Genomic DNA, 14,805 nt, shown 5'->3' on the forward strand with positions numbered 1-14,805 from the left:
AAAGCACTACACAAATTTAAGGGAGGGGAATTTTCTAGAAAATACATTTTAAACTACAGTAGAACCCCTTTACCCGCAGTTTCACTTTCTGAGGTTTCAGTTACCCAAGGTCAACTGTGGTCCAAAAATATTAAATGGAAAATTCCAGAAATAAACAGTTCATAGGTTCTAAATTGTGCGCTGTTCTGAGTATTGTGATGGAATCTCACGCCGTCCCACCCAGGATCCCTAGCCATTGACATCGTCTGCCCCTGATATCCAGCCATCAACATCCTCATGGCTCAGTGATCCAGGATCACCTTAAGTAGATGGTCCTCCTTTATATGTTAGAAGGTCGATAGCAGCCTGCGTCACAAGGCCTACATTGTTCACCTCACTTCATCTCATCCCATAGGCATTTTATCATCTCACATCATCACAAGAAGAAGGGTGAGTACAGCACACTAAGGTATTTTGAGAGGCAGAGAGACCACATTCACATAACTTGTATTACAGTGTATTACTATAGTTGTTCTATTTTATTACTAGCTATTGTTGTTAATCTCTTACTGAGCCTAATCTATAAATTAAACTTTATCATAGGTATGTGTGTATAGGAAAAAAACATAGTGTATATATATAGGGTTCAGTACTACCCGTGGTTTCAGGCATCATTGGGGGTCTTGGAATGTATCCTCCACAGATAAGGGCGGGGGTGGGGTTACTGTAATGAAAACAACGTCTTTTCTTATTTAGAATCTGTACCAAAAGCAAGGTCAATGAAAAATCCTTATTTTTCTAGTCATTTAAACTTTAAGGGACCTAAAAAATAGATTTATAACTTGTTCTTTTTGTTGTTGCCACTGTAGTCATTCGAATATACATGATAAACTTGTAGATCTGAGAGGCAATAGAGCAGTGAAGATTATGTGAATCCTTTTAATGAAGTTATTTGCTCCATGGTAAATAAATGCATCAATTTTTGTTGCAACCCAGATACTCTTAATTATTGACATTTCAAAGTGATAATCCATTTGTAACTGATCTGTTTATTTCCTTTAGCAAAATATTAGAAAAGTAAGTTGAAATAAGGTCCCCCCAAAAGAGAGGCTATTTAAGGGAGCAGAAAACCAAGGAGAAATTGCCCGCCTCCAGGGATGTGACCTATGATAGGCCTAAGGCAGGCAGGAAATGCTGACAAGCAGTGAAGTGACAGATCAACTGCATGTTCTTGGCACTTCCCAGTTTAGGCAACATTTAATTGCTTAATACCCTGAATGCCATTTCTGAATATTCTGGTTGGGGTGTTTCTTTCAGAAGTGCTGGTCATTTGTCAGGTTTATGAACTGCTTCGCCTGTTGTGTTCGGATAGAGGCTGTTTTGCTCGAAGAGAAGCTGCCTGTTCTCTTCAGGAGCATTTCCATCTTATGTGGGCATTGGGTGTCTGGAGGAGAGGGGAGAAAAAATGCCAGTCTAGGGTAAGATGAATAGGAGAAACACAGCCAGAGTGTCTCTGAAAAACAAACGAGCTTTTTGAAATTCACTAACGTTGCTTTTAAGATTTTTGCCTGTTGGTACATTACTGAGGTTATCATCATCTCTTAAGAAGCACCTTGCTTACTTCATCATACTTCACTGCTTTGTTTTGTTTGTCTTTATTGTCAGTGTAGCAGTAGGCAACGTGTGTCCTTTGTTATTGATTGGTTATCACTGAATTGTTTCAGAAGTGATGGTGATTTATTTTAATGAGTAATATCCAATAAAATAGAAAATGGACCCAGGGTTGCAGAGGGTTGGGGAAATAATGAAAAAAGGGGGGACAATGTGGGGAATATATTTTTCCTGCTGTATTGGGATGGCTTTGAGTAATCTGAGCCTCTAAAGCCATTTATTAGCCTCTGATTATATTTACTGCTTCCTGAATTTAAATAAAATCCCACCCCAGGCAAATATAGTTGAAATGAAAAGATAGTTTGATGACAGACATCTGTACTAAATTCCTAAGTGATTTTTCGGCTATCGACAGCCACTTTATTATTTTTTTATTGGAATATAATTGCTTTACAATGTTGTGTTAGTTTCTGCTGTACAATGAAGTGAATCAGCTATATGTATACATATATCCCCTCTCTCTTGGACGACCTCCCCCTGCCTCCCATCCCACCCATCTAGCTCATCACAGAGCACCGAGCTGAGCTCCCTGTGCTAACCACAGGTTCCCACTAGCTATCTGGGTTTGTTTTTTTTTTGTTTTTTTTTTTGCAGTACGCAGGCCTCTCACTGCTGTGGCCTCTCCCGTTGTGGAGCACAGGCTCTGGACGCGCAGGCTCAGCGGCCATGGCTCACGGGCCCAGCCGCTCTGCGGCATGTGGGATCTTCCCGGACCGGGGCACAAACCCGTGTCCCCTGCATCGGCAGGCGGACTCTCAACCACTGCGCCACCAGGGAAGCCCTAGCTATCTGTTTTATACATGATGGTGTATTTGATGTTTGACGTTTGGGGAGCTTCTGACTTTATTCTGTTTCTAATCTTTCTGTGTAAATGATGGAGAGACAGAGGGTCAGTGTACGGTTTTCCCACTCTTCCCTCTGGGATAATCCTTCGTTTTAAAGGCACAGTAGTAGAAGTACTGCTTTGAATACAGGGGTGTTATTCATTTGAACTGACTCTCCAATTTCCAATTTTATAGAAGCCCCTCCTTCAATCTGTGGGGGATCTCCCTTTACTTGATTTACTCAGAAGAAAGTGCTTAGTTTCTACGGAAAGCATGTGTTTGCAGAGTTGCAAATTCCCAGTAACTCTTTATTCTAATATAATTTCAAGCTACCCGCTGGTGATATTTGATAAATAGCTTTATTAGGTTTGATCCACTGTTCCATTTTGTTTTAGTACTTCAAACAAAGAATAGAAATCTACATACATCAACTTAAATCATGAAATGCGCTTTGTTTGAGCTGTAAGTAGTCATTGAGTTCCTGCAGTATATAAAAGCATTGACGCAGTTTATTTCTTGAATAATTAATGATGAAAATAAGGGTACAGTAAATCCTGTGTAGTTGCACATTGGGCTTTCTGTGTTGTTTTTCAACTTGCTGTAATAGCAGTTACCCTGATTGTAATTTATATAACTTGAAAGAGGATCACACTGTTCCCCTGTCTTACTTAGTTGCTTAGCTGAACACAGAACAGAGGCAATATAAAATTCTGTGTTTACGCACAAGCTGGGACAAGAAGGGGAATGAGCCATATATCGTGGAAAATTATTTCCCTCAAAGTATTTTTCTAGCCTTGAATTCATTTTATCTTCGTTATCCCTGTGAAGTAGGTAGGCAAATATGAGGGGAGGTGGGGTGCTGAATTTTTAGGTCAAAGACTGATATGAATACAAATCATTTACTAACTGTAGAACCTTGGGCACATCAGTTAATTGCTCTGAGATTCACTTTCCTCATCTGTTAAATGGGAATAATATCTGTGCTGCCCACCTCACAGCGATGTTGTGAGGGTCAAATAGAATGTATGTGAAAGATCTGTAAATGGTAAAGCACTGTATTCTTGTTTGTTAGTCCTTTTTCCTTTCTTGGAAGGCCTACAGTCAGACGTTTTGTGTTACTGATCACTTATTTTCCTTATTGATTGACTAGCGTTATTAAGAAGTAGTCCTATTTCATGTATTCTGTCAAAAAAATCAATGAAAACTTCTAGCTTTCATATACTGGTTGCCCCCTTTTAAAAATAACTTTTTATTTTGGAATAATTTTAGATTTACAGAAAATTTGCAAAGGTGGTATAGGGAGTTCCCTTCATCCAGCTTCCCCTTAACATCTTATATAACCATGGCACATTTACTAGGAAATTACCATTAATACAATAATATTAACTATAGTACAGACTTTATTCAGATTTCAACAGTTTTTCTACTAATGTATTTTTTTTTTTTTTTTTTTTGTCTCAGGGACCTGTTCTTGGGTACCTCATTGCATTTAGGCCCCTTTTAATTTTATTATGTTCCAGTTTTTTATTATGAAATATTTTAATACGTAGAAAATTTGAATGAATAGTATAATGAACGCCCATGTATTCTGTATCTAGATTCAGTAATTGTTAACATTCTGCCACTTTTTAACTTACATGTATGCTGTATAAATAAAATTTTTTTCTCAACCATGAAAAAAAAAAAAATCCTGTGTAATCTGAGTTTCCCTGAGCCTCACTCGCCTGTGAGAGCAGAAGCGTTCACATCAACAACCACAGGATGGGTTTTCCTGGCTCTCACCCTAGCTCCTCATGTAAGACCTTGGCCCCCTGCAAAGCGTCAGCCGTCACTTCTGGGGGGTCCCAAGGGAGGGGCCTTATGTGTGTTCATGATCATGACAGTTGCCGCAGCATCATCTCTGCCGAGTCCCTTTGGTTGGTGCTGCCTCCCCTCTGTCCCTGCCATGTCCCCGCCCCTCCTGAGAGTGCTGGGGACGGGGATTGCGCTCAGGTGCTGGAGCGGCACTGCCCCCTTGAGTGTTCTAGGGCCCAGAGCTGCGCTGGCTTCAGACAGGTGGGAGAAGGCCTCTCTCCTCTGCCTCACTCTTGGTCAACAAAGCATCTCTGCTCACAGAGATCCTCATGCAAAGAGGTCCTTCATTTTCTATCTACAGGATCTGTTTCTTCTGCGGTAGGGCTCAGGTACAAGTCCCCAGAGCTGGGCTAAGTATTAGAACAGATCTGGCCTCTTTTCCCCCACCCCGCTCCAATCTTTCCTTTTTGTTTTTAGAACCTTTGACTCCCATGCAGGTGAACTTATGCAAATAGATGCCACCACATCAGACATGCGGGGTGTGTCTGGATCTTAGGGAGAGGGATTTAGGCTCGTGTGTGTGTGTGTGTGTGTGTGTGTGTGTGTGTGTGTATGCGCGTGCACGCATGTGTGTGTGTTGTATGCCCATGAGTGCGGGGAGGGGAGACTGGGACCCCCTTACCTGGCCACCTAGCGAAGGTTTGGGTTGAATGAGTCATGGTTTGATTTATTTTTTGAGAACAGAAGGTTAAGTGGCAAGTTTGTCATTTTATACCATGGACATTATTAAGACCTTAAGTGTAAACTGCTCTGAAGAGAATTAAATCTCTTTTCCTCCTTGACTCAGGCACTTGCAGTGGCTCAGTCATTAATGCAAACATAGGTTTTCCTCTTTGGGACCAACAGGAGCTGCGGGAGACGGCTTAATGTTTACTGGCCTCAAGACATGCCCTGGAAGTTGTACTTTTATCTTTTTCACTGAATCCGTCATCACAGCTTGTTTTCCTCTGTACTGCCTCTCTCTCAAAAGCTAAATATAGAAACAAAAACACTCTGGTTTATTGAAGATTGTGGTTGTTCGCCTACGGGCTTGGGGTCTCTGGCGTTGGCTCCTGCACAGACGTGGGACGCTCGGCTCTGGCCGTGAGGCCTCCATCCCATCTGTGCCATCTTTGTTTAAATAAACAGTATGGTCTATCTCCCTGTTAGGAAAGGAAGCCATATAAACACTTTATTGTACCCACACAGCCCGCTAGTGTGCTCCAAGTGTGTCAGAAACGATTGCCCAGGCTTTCTTCTCTCCAGCTTCATAATGATCCTGAGATGCCTTGCTCACCACCCAAAAGCGTTTTGTGTGAAACCGGGCCCAGTGTTCCCCGGTGAGTCCTTGGCCACTGTAATGTTGTGATTTATAAGGAGAAATATATATTTGGTGTTTGCCCTTTTTCTTTTGAGTCCCACGCCCCTGATATCCAGAGAGGGGAGAGGGTTGAATTAAGCGCTAATGGCCAGTGATTCAGTCAACCATGACTATATAATGAAACCTCCATAAAGCCCCGCCACGGTCGGTCGGGTTTGGAGAGCCTCTGGGTTGGTGAACGCTGGGAGAGAGACAGCCTGGAGAGAGCATGGAAGCTCCACACCCTTTCCCCACCCTTGCCCCGTGCATCTCTGCATCTGGCTGTTCCTGAGTTATAGCCTTTCGTAATAAACCAGCGACCTGGTAAGTAAAATGTCTCTGAGTTCCGTGAGCCGCTCTAGTAAATTAATCGAACCCGAGGAGGGGGGTCGTTGGCACCTCTGATGTATAGCCGGTTAGTCGGAAGCACAGGTGACAGCTGGACTTGTGAGTGGCGTCTGAAGTGTGTGTGTGTGTTGGGGGTGTCGGGGGAAGCCTTGTAGGACCGAACTCTTAACCTGTGGGGTGCGCTGCCATCTCCGGCTAGACAGCGTCAGGCCTGAGCAGAACTGAAGGACACCTTCATGTCTGGACCATTGATTGCTTGGTGGGGTGGGGACATCCTGCCCCTGCCTTACACACACCCACCCTTTGGAACTGGTGATGGAACGCCTGTAGCACAATATGTTCTCGTGATCACCTGCGAGAATATGAGAGGAGGTTCGCACCATGACAGGTCCCTTTGCCTTTTTGTGCAACTGCTGTCATTCAATACCGACTCTGAGCCAGTTTCCGGGATCATGAGACAAAACTCTTCAAGGAGGTGCTTGCTCTGATAGCACATTATGTTGAGAAGGCAGACACCGAAATGACTGTGATTCTAGTAATAGTGCCTTAGTAGAAGGCTGTGAGCATAGTGGAGGGAGAGGGTAGTTCCATCTTGGAGTAGGAAGCCCAGAAGCCTTCCCGGAGAAGAGAACACTGAAGCCAGACTTTGCAGGATGACAAGGCATTTGTCAGGCAGGGGGAGGGGAAAGCACATTGCAGGGAACGGCTAGGGTAGGTGCAAAGGCCCGGAGGCACAGAGGGATAGCGGATCCATTAAAAGATGGGGAAGTTTGTGGAGGTTAAATTGTGAAGGCCCTTAAATCTGCACCGGAAGAAAGAAGCCCTTGACAAGTTTTAAGCACGGGAGTGAGCCCTGGGGGGTGGTGGGATGGCTGGAGTGAGAGTGGGGAGAGCATGAGCCACCCCGGCTGTGACAGTCGTGGCTTAGGCGGTGGCGGACTGGGAACGGACCTGCAGACACTGAACGCTGGCCCTTTTTGGCTTTCCAGGTATCTGATCCCTTGCAATCACATGATGCTGAGTCAGAGGTGGGCTGTGAAGGAGAGAGACTGTTACTCTGTTTCTGCGGCCAGGCTGCTCGCCCTGACCCCCGTCTGCTGCTCCAGCGGGATCACCCTGACGCTTGGGAACCAAGAGAGGGATTATATTCTCTGGTCAAAGTGCACGCATGAGAGTCCAGGTAGGAGTGTTACCGACCTGGGTCCTTGATCCTTTAATCAATAGAAATTGAAGAGAGACCAGGTGAGAAATTCAGGCAAGGCCTTATTGGGACTCGTGTTACAGCCCGAGGAAGGGAGAACAAGAAGCAGCTTCCCTTGTTTGCTCCCCAGGGTGGAGCGAGCTGGTCCCTTAAGTGGGGTGAGGGGTGTGCGAATTGGTGGGTCAGGCCAGGAATCCTTCGCAGGGCCCTGCTTTTGCCCCTGACGCCTCAGAAGTGGCAGTTGGGTTTTGGCCTTTTTGTATCTTGTTGTTCATAGGTTGCCCCAACTGTGAGTGCACACAATTATTTTTAGTCCCTTATAGTTTCTTTGTATTCTGTTGCTGGAGGAGCCGAAGAGATGTTTGTCCAGGTCCAGGCACTGCAGCGAAGGGTCCCAGGTCCCAGCCTGTCAGGGGAGGGACCTCTCGAGGGATAACCTTTAAACAAAAGGATGCCCAATTCCATCTTTCCTTGGATGTGTCTGTCTCTAGGTAGACAGGGAATGATGCAGTGAGTCCCATTTCTTTTCTGACTGACCACCTGGGGGTCCTTTCTGCTTTGTAAAGAGTTCTGGACGTTTGGTAATCAGTGTTCCTTGACGTACCCAGCTCTTACATACTCAGTGTTCCCAGACCTTTATTTTAACTAGGCTTCCTAGCGCCATCCTCAGAGTCCAGTATGAATAGTGTACCCGTGTGTCTTTTTAAACAAAATGGGGCCGAGGGTGTGGAGGGTGGCTATAGCTAAGACAGAATTAGCCCTTATTTTAATTTCCAAAGGGACCCGTTTGTGGATGCTTTTGCCTGCCAATGATATATCATTCTAAAATGTGAAATGTCTGATATGGCAAGAGTATATGATTCATTTGATTGACATCACGAGGGGTTTTTCATAAATACTTATTGTCCCAGAAGCCACAGTACCCCGTGGTGTTTGCCAGCCACAGCTGATCTTGTCCAAGTAAAATTTAAATGGCCCCTGTGTCAACCGCGGCCCTCCCTCTGGCAGGCAGCAAAGGGGCGTTTGTGTGTCTTTGGTGGTCAGAAGGCTGCTTCAGCTCAGGAGGGGTCTGCCTATCCTGTGACCACTAGGAAATGGTCCTGGCCTCGTGCTGACTTCCGTGTTTCCAATCTATATTCTGATATCCCCCCAAACAGTGTCATTCTGTCCACCCAGCTCTAGTCCTCTTTGATAAAAAGTATTTTGTCTAAGAGCTGAGCTACTTGACTAAGAAAATATCAGCATATTTGGTATAAATGCAATTCTTAGAAATTAAGGTTGTCTTACTGATTCTTAGTTTGTAAATAAAGATACAGTGTATCGTGGAAATTAATGCTTTATGTGGCAGTGTAACAAGCTGTACTTTCAGTATATTTTCCTGTTAGGTAAACTATATGCGTATCTTATATTTTCCTACCCAACTGTCATTTTTAAAAGCGTAGTTAAAAATTGATGTCTTTTTTGTTTACTAAAAAAGTTGTTTTAAGAATGAGTCTGTGGCTGACCTTTCTGCAGAATTCAAATTTCAGGTTAAACATATGATGGCTGAGTGCCTGCAACTTGCCACGTTCTTTCCCTGTGTTATCACATTTAATCCTTTGAAGACAGTATTCCCATTTTATAGATGAAGAAATAGACTCAGAGTGAGGCATTGACTTATTTAAGGTTACACAGAGGACACAGGTCCTCTGATTCCAAATTCCATTTCTTTCCGCTCTCCTCTCTCTGAGGTTGCCTTAACGGTGGCTAAGTGCCCTGATGGATAGGTGGTTACACAGGTAGGTAGGTGGGTAGATAGATAATGTGATTTTTGTGCAGTAGTTAAGAGCTAGGATTCTGAATCTCAGCTCTGCTCCTTCCTTGGGCAAACTACTTGATCTTTCTAAGGTTTTTTCCTCATCTGCTTTCCTCAAAGGGTTGTTCCAAGAATAAGTGATGTAGGACATACAAAGCTGTTAGAAAACTACCTAGTATGTAGTAAGTGCTAAATAAATATTATCAGTAGTCAAAGTGGATAAGAGGTAAACTTTTAAAAGTAGAGCTGTAAAACATGGATTATGTCCACCCTAACGACGTGAAAATGTGTATTCTTAAAGGTTCACTTGTGGCCCAGTCAGGTAGAGATTTAGACAATGAATAGGGTTGAAAGGTGTGGCATCGAACGAAAAAAGGAGAGAGGTTGACGTAAGACAACTTTTGCTTGATTTCTGGCTCTGCCACTGACTCGTTGGGTGATCATTGTCTCTGAGCCTAAATTTCTTCATCTGTAAATGGAGAAAATAGTATCTCCATGTAGGGTTGTTGTGAGGATTAAATTAGATAGCACTGACTGAGAAAGCGCCTGCCATGTAGTAGATGTTTAAGAAATGGTAGAGTTTGTGTTTTCCCTTGTCTGAGTTCTTTTTTTTTTTTCCCTAAAGGAAAATGTAAACTTAAATGCAGGTGTCTTCATACCTGTTTCAGTTACACGGTTGAGAGCTTTTAACATCAAAGGTAGTCAGGGTAGCATTCTTAGGTTAAAAGGGCTATTTTGGGAGTGAATATGACTTTATCTTAAGTCACTGTTTGGTACATATAATTCCCAATAATTCCCAGGAAGGCAGAATGAATGAACAGTCTTTTCGAAAAACCCAGGGTTTTCTAGAGAAAATCTGTTTCCCAAATTCATGGATTATATAGGCTTTCCACTTTAGAGTTAAAGTAAAAAGCTTCTTAATTGCCTACTCAGTGGCAGGTACTATATTGGATATATTACCTAACTTAATCCTCCTGTTACCGACCAGGGATCTTGGCCTTCCCCAATCAATAGAAGTTGACTAGAGGCCAGACAAGAAATTCAGGCGAGGCTTTATTGGGTCCCCTGCTGGAGCACGGGCGGGAGCGAGAGCAAACAACAGATTCCCTTGCTGGCTGGCTCCCTGAGTGGAGGCCCAGCTTGCTCCTTATACGGGGTGAGGGTAAGTGCGGGTCCAGGGGTCAGGCAGGAGGGCTGGCTTAGGTGTTTCGCCCACCCCTTAGGTGGTGGTGTGTGCAGGGGGCATGCGCAGTACTCTGCTATTGCTCCCGACACCCTGTTTTTGCTCCAGGCTCTTCAAAAGTGGCAGTTGGGTTTTTTGCTCTCTTTGTATCTTTTGGGTCCAGAATTTGCCCCAACTGCGCATGCACGCAGTTAGTTTTAGTCCCATACAGTTTCTCTGTATTTTGTTGCTTGAGGAGAGGTGTGTCCAGGTGCAAGCACTGCAGCACTGCAGCAAAGGGTCCCAGGTCCCAGCCTGTCTCACTCCCAACGACTTGAGAGGTTGCCTTCATTAGCTCACGTTTCTCTGAAGACTGATACCAAGTAACAGCCTTCTGTTGGTGATGGCCGGTATCTGACCAGCCAGATTGGTTTGTATGTTCTATGAGGATAGAGTTTCTATTCTTATTTTTCCCTATTAAAATGTAACTTTTTTTTTATTGTTTGGAAATCATTTAATCAGAAATTATTAGAACCAAAGTAGCTGGTGGGACAAAGCCTTGGCAGCCGGATGAGTCGCATTCCCATCCATTGCCTGTGTCCCCCTGCCCGGTTCTGACTTGTGTGTCTCCCGGGGCAGGGCCCTCGGAGCAGCTGCCCCCCGAGGCGTTCTCGCCGTCGGCCTGCATCGTGGAGTACGGCAAAGCCTTGGACATCAGCTACCTGCAGTACCTCTGGGAGGCCCACACCAACATCCTCCGCTGCATAAGGGATTGCCACGTGTGGTCCGCCCTATACGATGGAGACTCCCCCGACCCCGAGGCGCTTTGCCCGGCTCTGCTGGGCCCGTCCGAGGAGAGGGCTCCCAGCGCCACCTACCCTGTGCTCAGCCTCCCGCAGCAGGTCCCCGGGACGACGGGGCCCCAGCTGGCTCCCGGAAAGGAGAAGAGCCACACGGAGCTGGAGTGGGACGACAGCTACGACACCGGGATCTCCTCGGGGGTGGGTGGGGGCTGCCCTGCGCCGTATGAGGATGCAGAGAACTCGGGCCCCCCGGCCCCCGTGGATCCTCCCAGACACATCCAGGAGATGAAGAAGAACGCCATCCTGCTCTTCAAAGGGGCCTACATCGAAGAGTCCGACTTCCAGGATGACGTGATGGTGTACAGGTTGTGTGCTGAGAAGGATGCAGAGGACACCAGCGGTTCACGGGAGGATGCCGCGAGGCCCCCAGCCCAAGCCCAGACCCAGGTCCAGGGTCCCCCCGTGAGCAACGGCCCCCTGCCCGGCCCTCAGCCAGAGACAGATTCAGAGGAGGAACATGGTAGGGACGATTCGGACGTGTTTCACGGTGTGTCCAAGGAACCAGAAGGAGAGAACGAGCCCGAAGTCACCCTGGAGTCAAGCCCCGAGTTAGCGGCCCCCAACCCCGAGGCAGAGCACGGTGCACGCCTGACAGTGGCTAACCCCGAGGGTGAAGATTTCATTGCCCACTATGACCAAATCATTAAGGAACTGGATTCCAGCACCGAGGGCTTGATGGAGCAGAATTTCTCCTCTCCTGACCCGTTGCTTCTTACAAAGGAGCCCGAAGAGGAGGAAAATGAGAGCAAAGGAGAAGAAGAAGAGGGGAAGAAGGAACCAGAAGGGGAGGGGGATGACTTTGACTCTTTCATAGCTGAGGCTCCTGCCGCAGAGACCCCGCCGTCCCCGTTTGGAGCGAGAGATGAGGCTGCCTTTGCCGGTCACCGTCCCGCGAGGACTCAGAGCACCCCATTCACAGGTGACGCTAATTGCTTTGTGGTTTCTGCTTTTGAAAGCGCTTGTACGTATTGCACCCGGAGAGTGAGGAAGGTGCAGGTAAGGAGCGCTATCAGTTTACCTACCGGAGGGGTGGAACGTTTTTGTAAGCAGCAGGGAGGGGTGGTTTTATTTTTATCTTATTCTGTCGTTTGTTTCTTTTTCCCCCAGCAAATTAGAGGTTACATTTTGCCGTTGAGTAACTTCCCTTGATATGCCTTTGATAAAGTAGTAGGACTGACTAAACCACACAAGAAATCCAGTCTCATCATTTAATAGCCTCATTTCCTCTAGCCTAATTTATTTTTCTCCTTAGCATTTGCTTTTATGTGTATTTAAAAAAAATTACAGTTTCCCCCACTGGCATGTGTGCTTCCTGAGGGCACAGGTGTTGGCTTGTTCTGCTCTATCCCTGGTGCTGAACAGTGGAGAGAGCACATAGTAGGTACTCAGAATACCCCTTGAATCAATGTGGCTGTGTACACTCAGCAGAGGCCACTGGGGTTAGTCGTGCCTTTGCCTGGGCCTGGGAGCTCATTTCAGTTAATCACAAAATCTTCATCCAAAAATAAGTAGAGTAGACCCACATACACTCATCACTGTGCTAAAGAGTGGCTGTGTTCCAGTGATAAACCCCTAACAGCAGGTAGAAATCGCGGACGAGGCAAAGGGGTAGGATGGGGTATCAGGTAAGTGGAGTGAGGTTAGGAATTATGATAGAATTATTATCATTAAATTGTTACCCAAGTAAAATTGTCACTGAACTCAGGTTTGGCTGCTCGCAGCTTCAAAGCCAGTACTTGTCGGTAGGAAAAGAAAGATTGCTGTATTCAGGAGGCCGGCAACCCGGGAAGAAGGTGGACTCGTGTCCAAAAGCCAATTCCCCACTGCCGATCAGGGGGCAAGAGCTTTTAAAGGGGAGCTTCGGGGTGTATAGGCGGAGGGAGGGGCTCCCTGCAGAAACAGCACCGTCAGCTCTGACAGTCATCTTGAAATGAGTCACGCAGTGGTCTGATCAGTGTCATCTTGATTGTTTTAAGTACAGTTAGTCTTCAGTTCCAGGGTCGGTTTGTTCCCATTTCTCTGAGGCCAGTTCTTAGAACTGCAGCAGCTTATGTCAGGGATACAGTCAGGTCATCGTGTAGTTCACTTCTTCCACCTGGTGAGGGTTTCAGTATCTACAAAACAGCTCAAAGGATATGGCTCAGAATATTCTCTACAGCCCTTGAGGAGGAACTAAAGGGCCTTGACTTGGTTTCATGGCTAGACTGTTATTATTTTGTCTTGCTTGACTATTTTCCTTTGCTTTTTTAGTTTCTCATTTCTCTGATTAAATTTATTCTTTGGCTAAAGTTTTTCTGCAGGCAAGAGGCAGGTGGAGGACATGGCGGGGGTGGGGGGAGGGGGTCTGTCCTGGGAAGGCCCCACAGGGTCCTGCTCTGTTACAAAATCTGAAATCTGCAAATCGTGGTACAGAGGGACCTGGCACAGAGGAGGGGTCCTCAGGCTCAGGGACAGCTGGGGTGGGACCCCTGAATGGTGTTCAGTTAGAGGAGAGGGTCTTAAGGAGCCAACATCTCAGCGGGACAGACTGGCCTTGCAGTCACGCCTGTGGGGACTCCTGGCTCTGGTGCTTCCAGCCATGTGGCCTTGGTGCCCTAACTCGGGGAGGACCAAATGTGATCCTGAGCTGGGGTGGTGGGCCGTGTCATGACTGTTACCACAGGCAGCCTCCAGCAGCCTCAGCTGAGGCTTGTCCTTCCCTGGCCAGCAGGGGGCAGCTCGGTGGGTGGAGATCATGCTCCCGCCTCCTTGGATCACCCAAAATACACGAAGTCACAGCATCTTCCAGTCCAGCCAGGCAGGCTTAACGTGATCTCAAGGAGCTCTTCCGCCCTCCTCCAACTTTTATTCATCTGTTTACGGATGCCTGAAAATTTATTTAAACAGGGAGAAAGCTTTTAATTCCACAATTAAAAGGCTTGAGGTCTAGCTGAGATAACATTTCAGTGTGAATGGGTTTTAATTAAAATTCAATCAGTCAATCATAAGTAAAAAGGATTAGATAATCTGGCTCTTCCCAGTTGATAAGGGGAGGGTGGGGAGAGCTTGGTGGGAGGAAGAGGGCAGAGTAGCCTAGCTCAGTCCCAACTCTGCCCTAGGGCTGCCCCATTTACTCTCCCCCAGCAGTAATCCTACTTTGTCTGCGGTGTTCTCCAAGACGTCAGGACTACCCACTGCTAATGAAGATTGTTCTTTAGAATGCCAGCCTATACAAGGAGCTTCATTCCTGGGCAATATGCAAATTGAGGAAATAAAGTATAGCTTAGGGCAAAAAAAAAAGCTAATACACCACCTATAAAATAACATCAATATTTTGAATATGATACACCTGAACACCGCCAAAACATAACCTGAGATTTGGGTACGTATAGGTAATTTTAACTAAAACGTTGCCTGTTTCCTCCTTTGAAGCTTGTACACAGCTTCAGGAAACGTCTTTTCTCTTTCCACGTTTGTGAACTTTGTAGTGTCTAAACTTCTGAGTTTGTTCTGCAGCATTTGCTTAACTTCCCTCTCTCCGTGGAATCCTGATTTCCACTGAAAAGAATTTGCTTCTCAGCAAAATCAAAGCATTGCATTTCATTTATCTAATTAATTTTATTTATTCATGAAGTCAGCAATCTTTTATTGATCCCCTAATAGTTGGCAGGTTATGTGCTGGGTACTAAGGACACAAAAATGAAGGGATTTGTAGACTTTCAGAAGAGACGTCAATAAAGAACTATACTCTCTTAGTGAGAAATGTGTTAGTCATTGTATCCAAATCCTG

General features: G+C 45.8%; 1 protein-coding gene across 7 annotated transcripts in view; it reads left to right on the top strand.

Annotated features, from left to right (window-relative positions):
* FHIP1A (FHF complex subunit HOOK interacting protein 1A) overlaps positions 1-14,805 on the top strand; it is a 269,316-nt gene that overhangs the window by 244,093 nt on the left and 10,418 nt on the right. For all 7 annotated transcript variants that reach the window (XM_060012143.1, XM_060012141.1, XM_069540682.1 and 4 more), the window contains 2 exons: positions 7,005-7,195; positions 10,813-11,955. In XM_060012143.1, coding sequence (XP_059868126.1) covers positions 7,005-7,195; positions 10,813-11,955 — 1,334 coding nt within the window. The remainder of the gene's footprint in view (positions 1-7,004; positions 7,196-10,812; positions 11,956-14,805) is intronic.

The sequence above is a fragment of the Delphinus delphis genome, chromosome 5, assembly GCF_949987515.2.
Source record: "Delphinus delphis chromosome 5, mDelDel1.2, whole genome shotgun sequence".
NCBI lineage: Eukaryota > Metazoa > Chordata > Mammalia > Artiodactyla > Delphinidae > Delphinus > Delphinus delphis.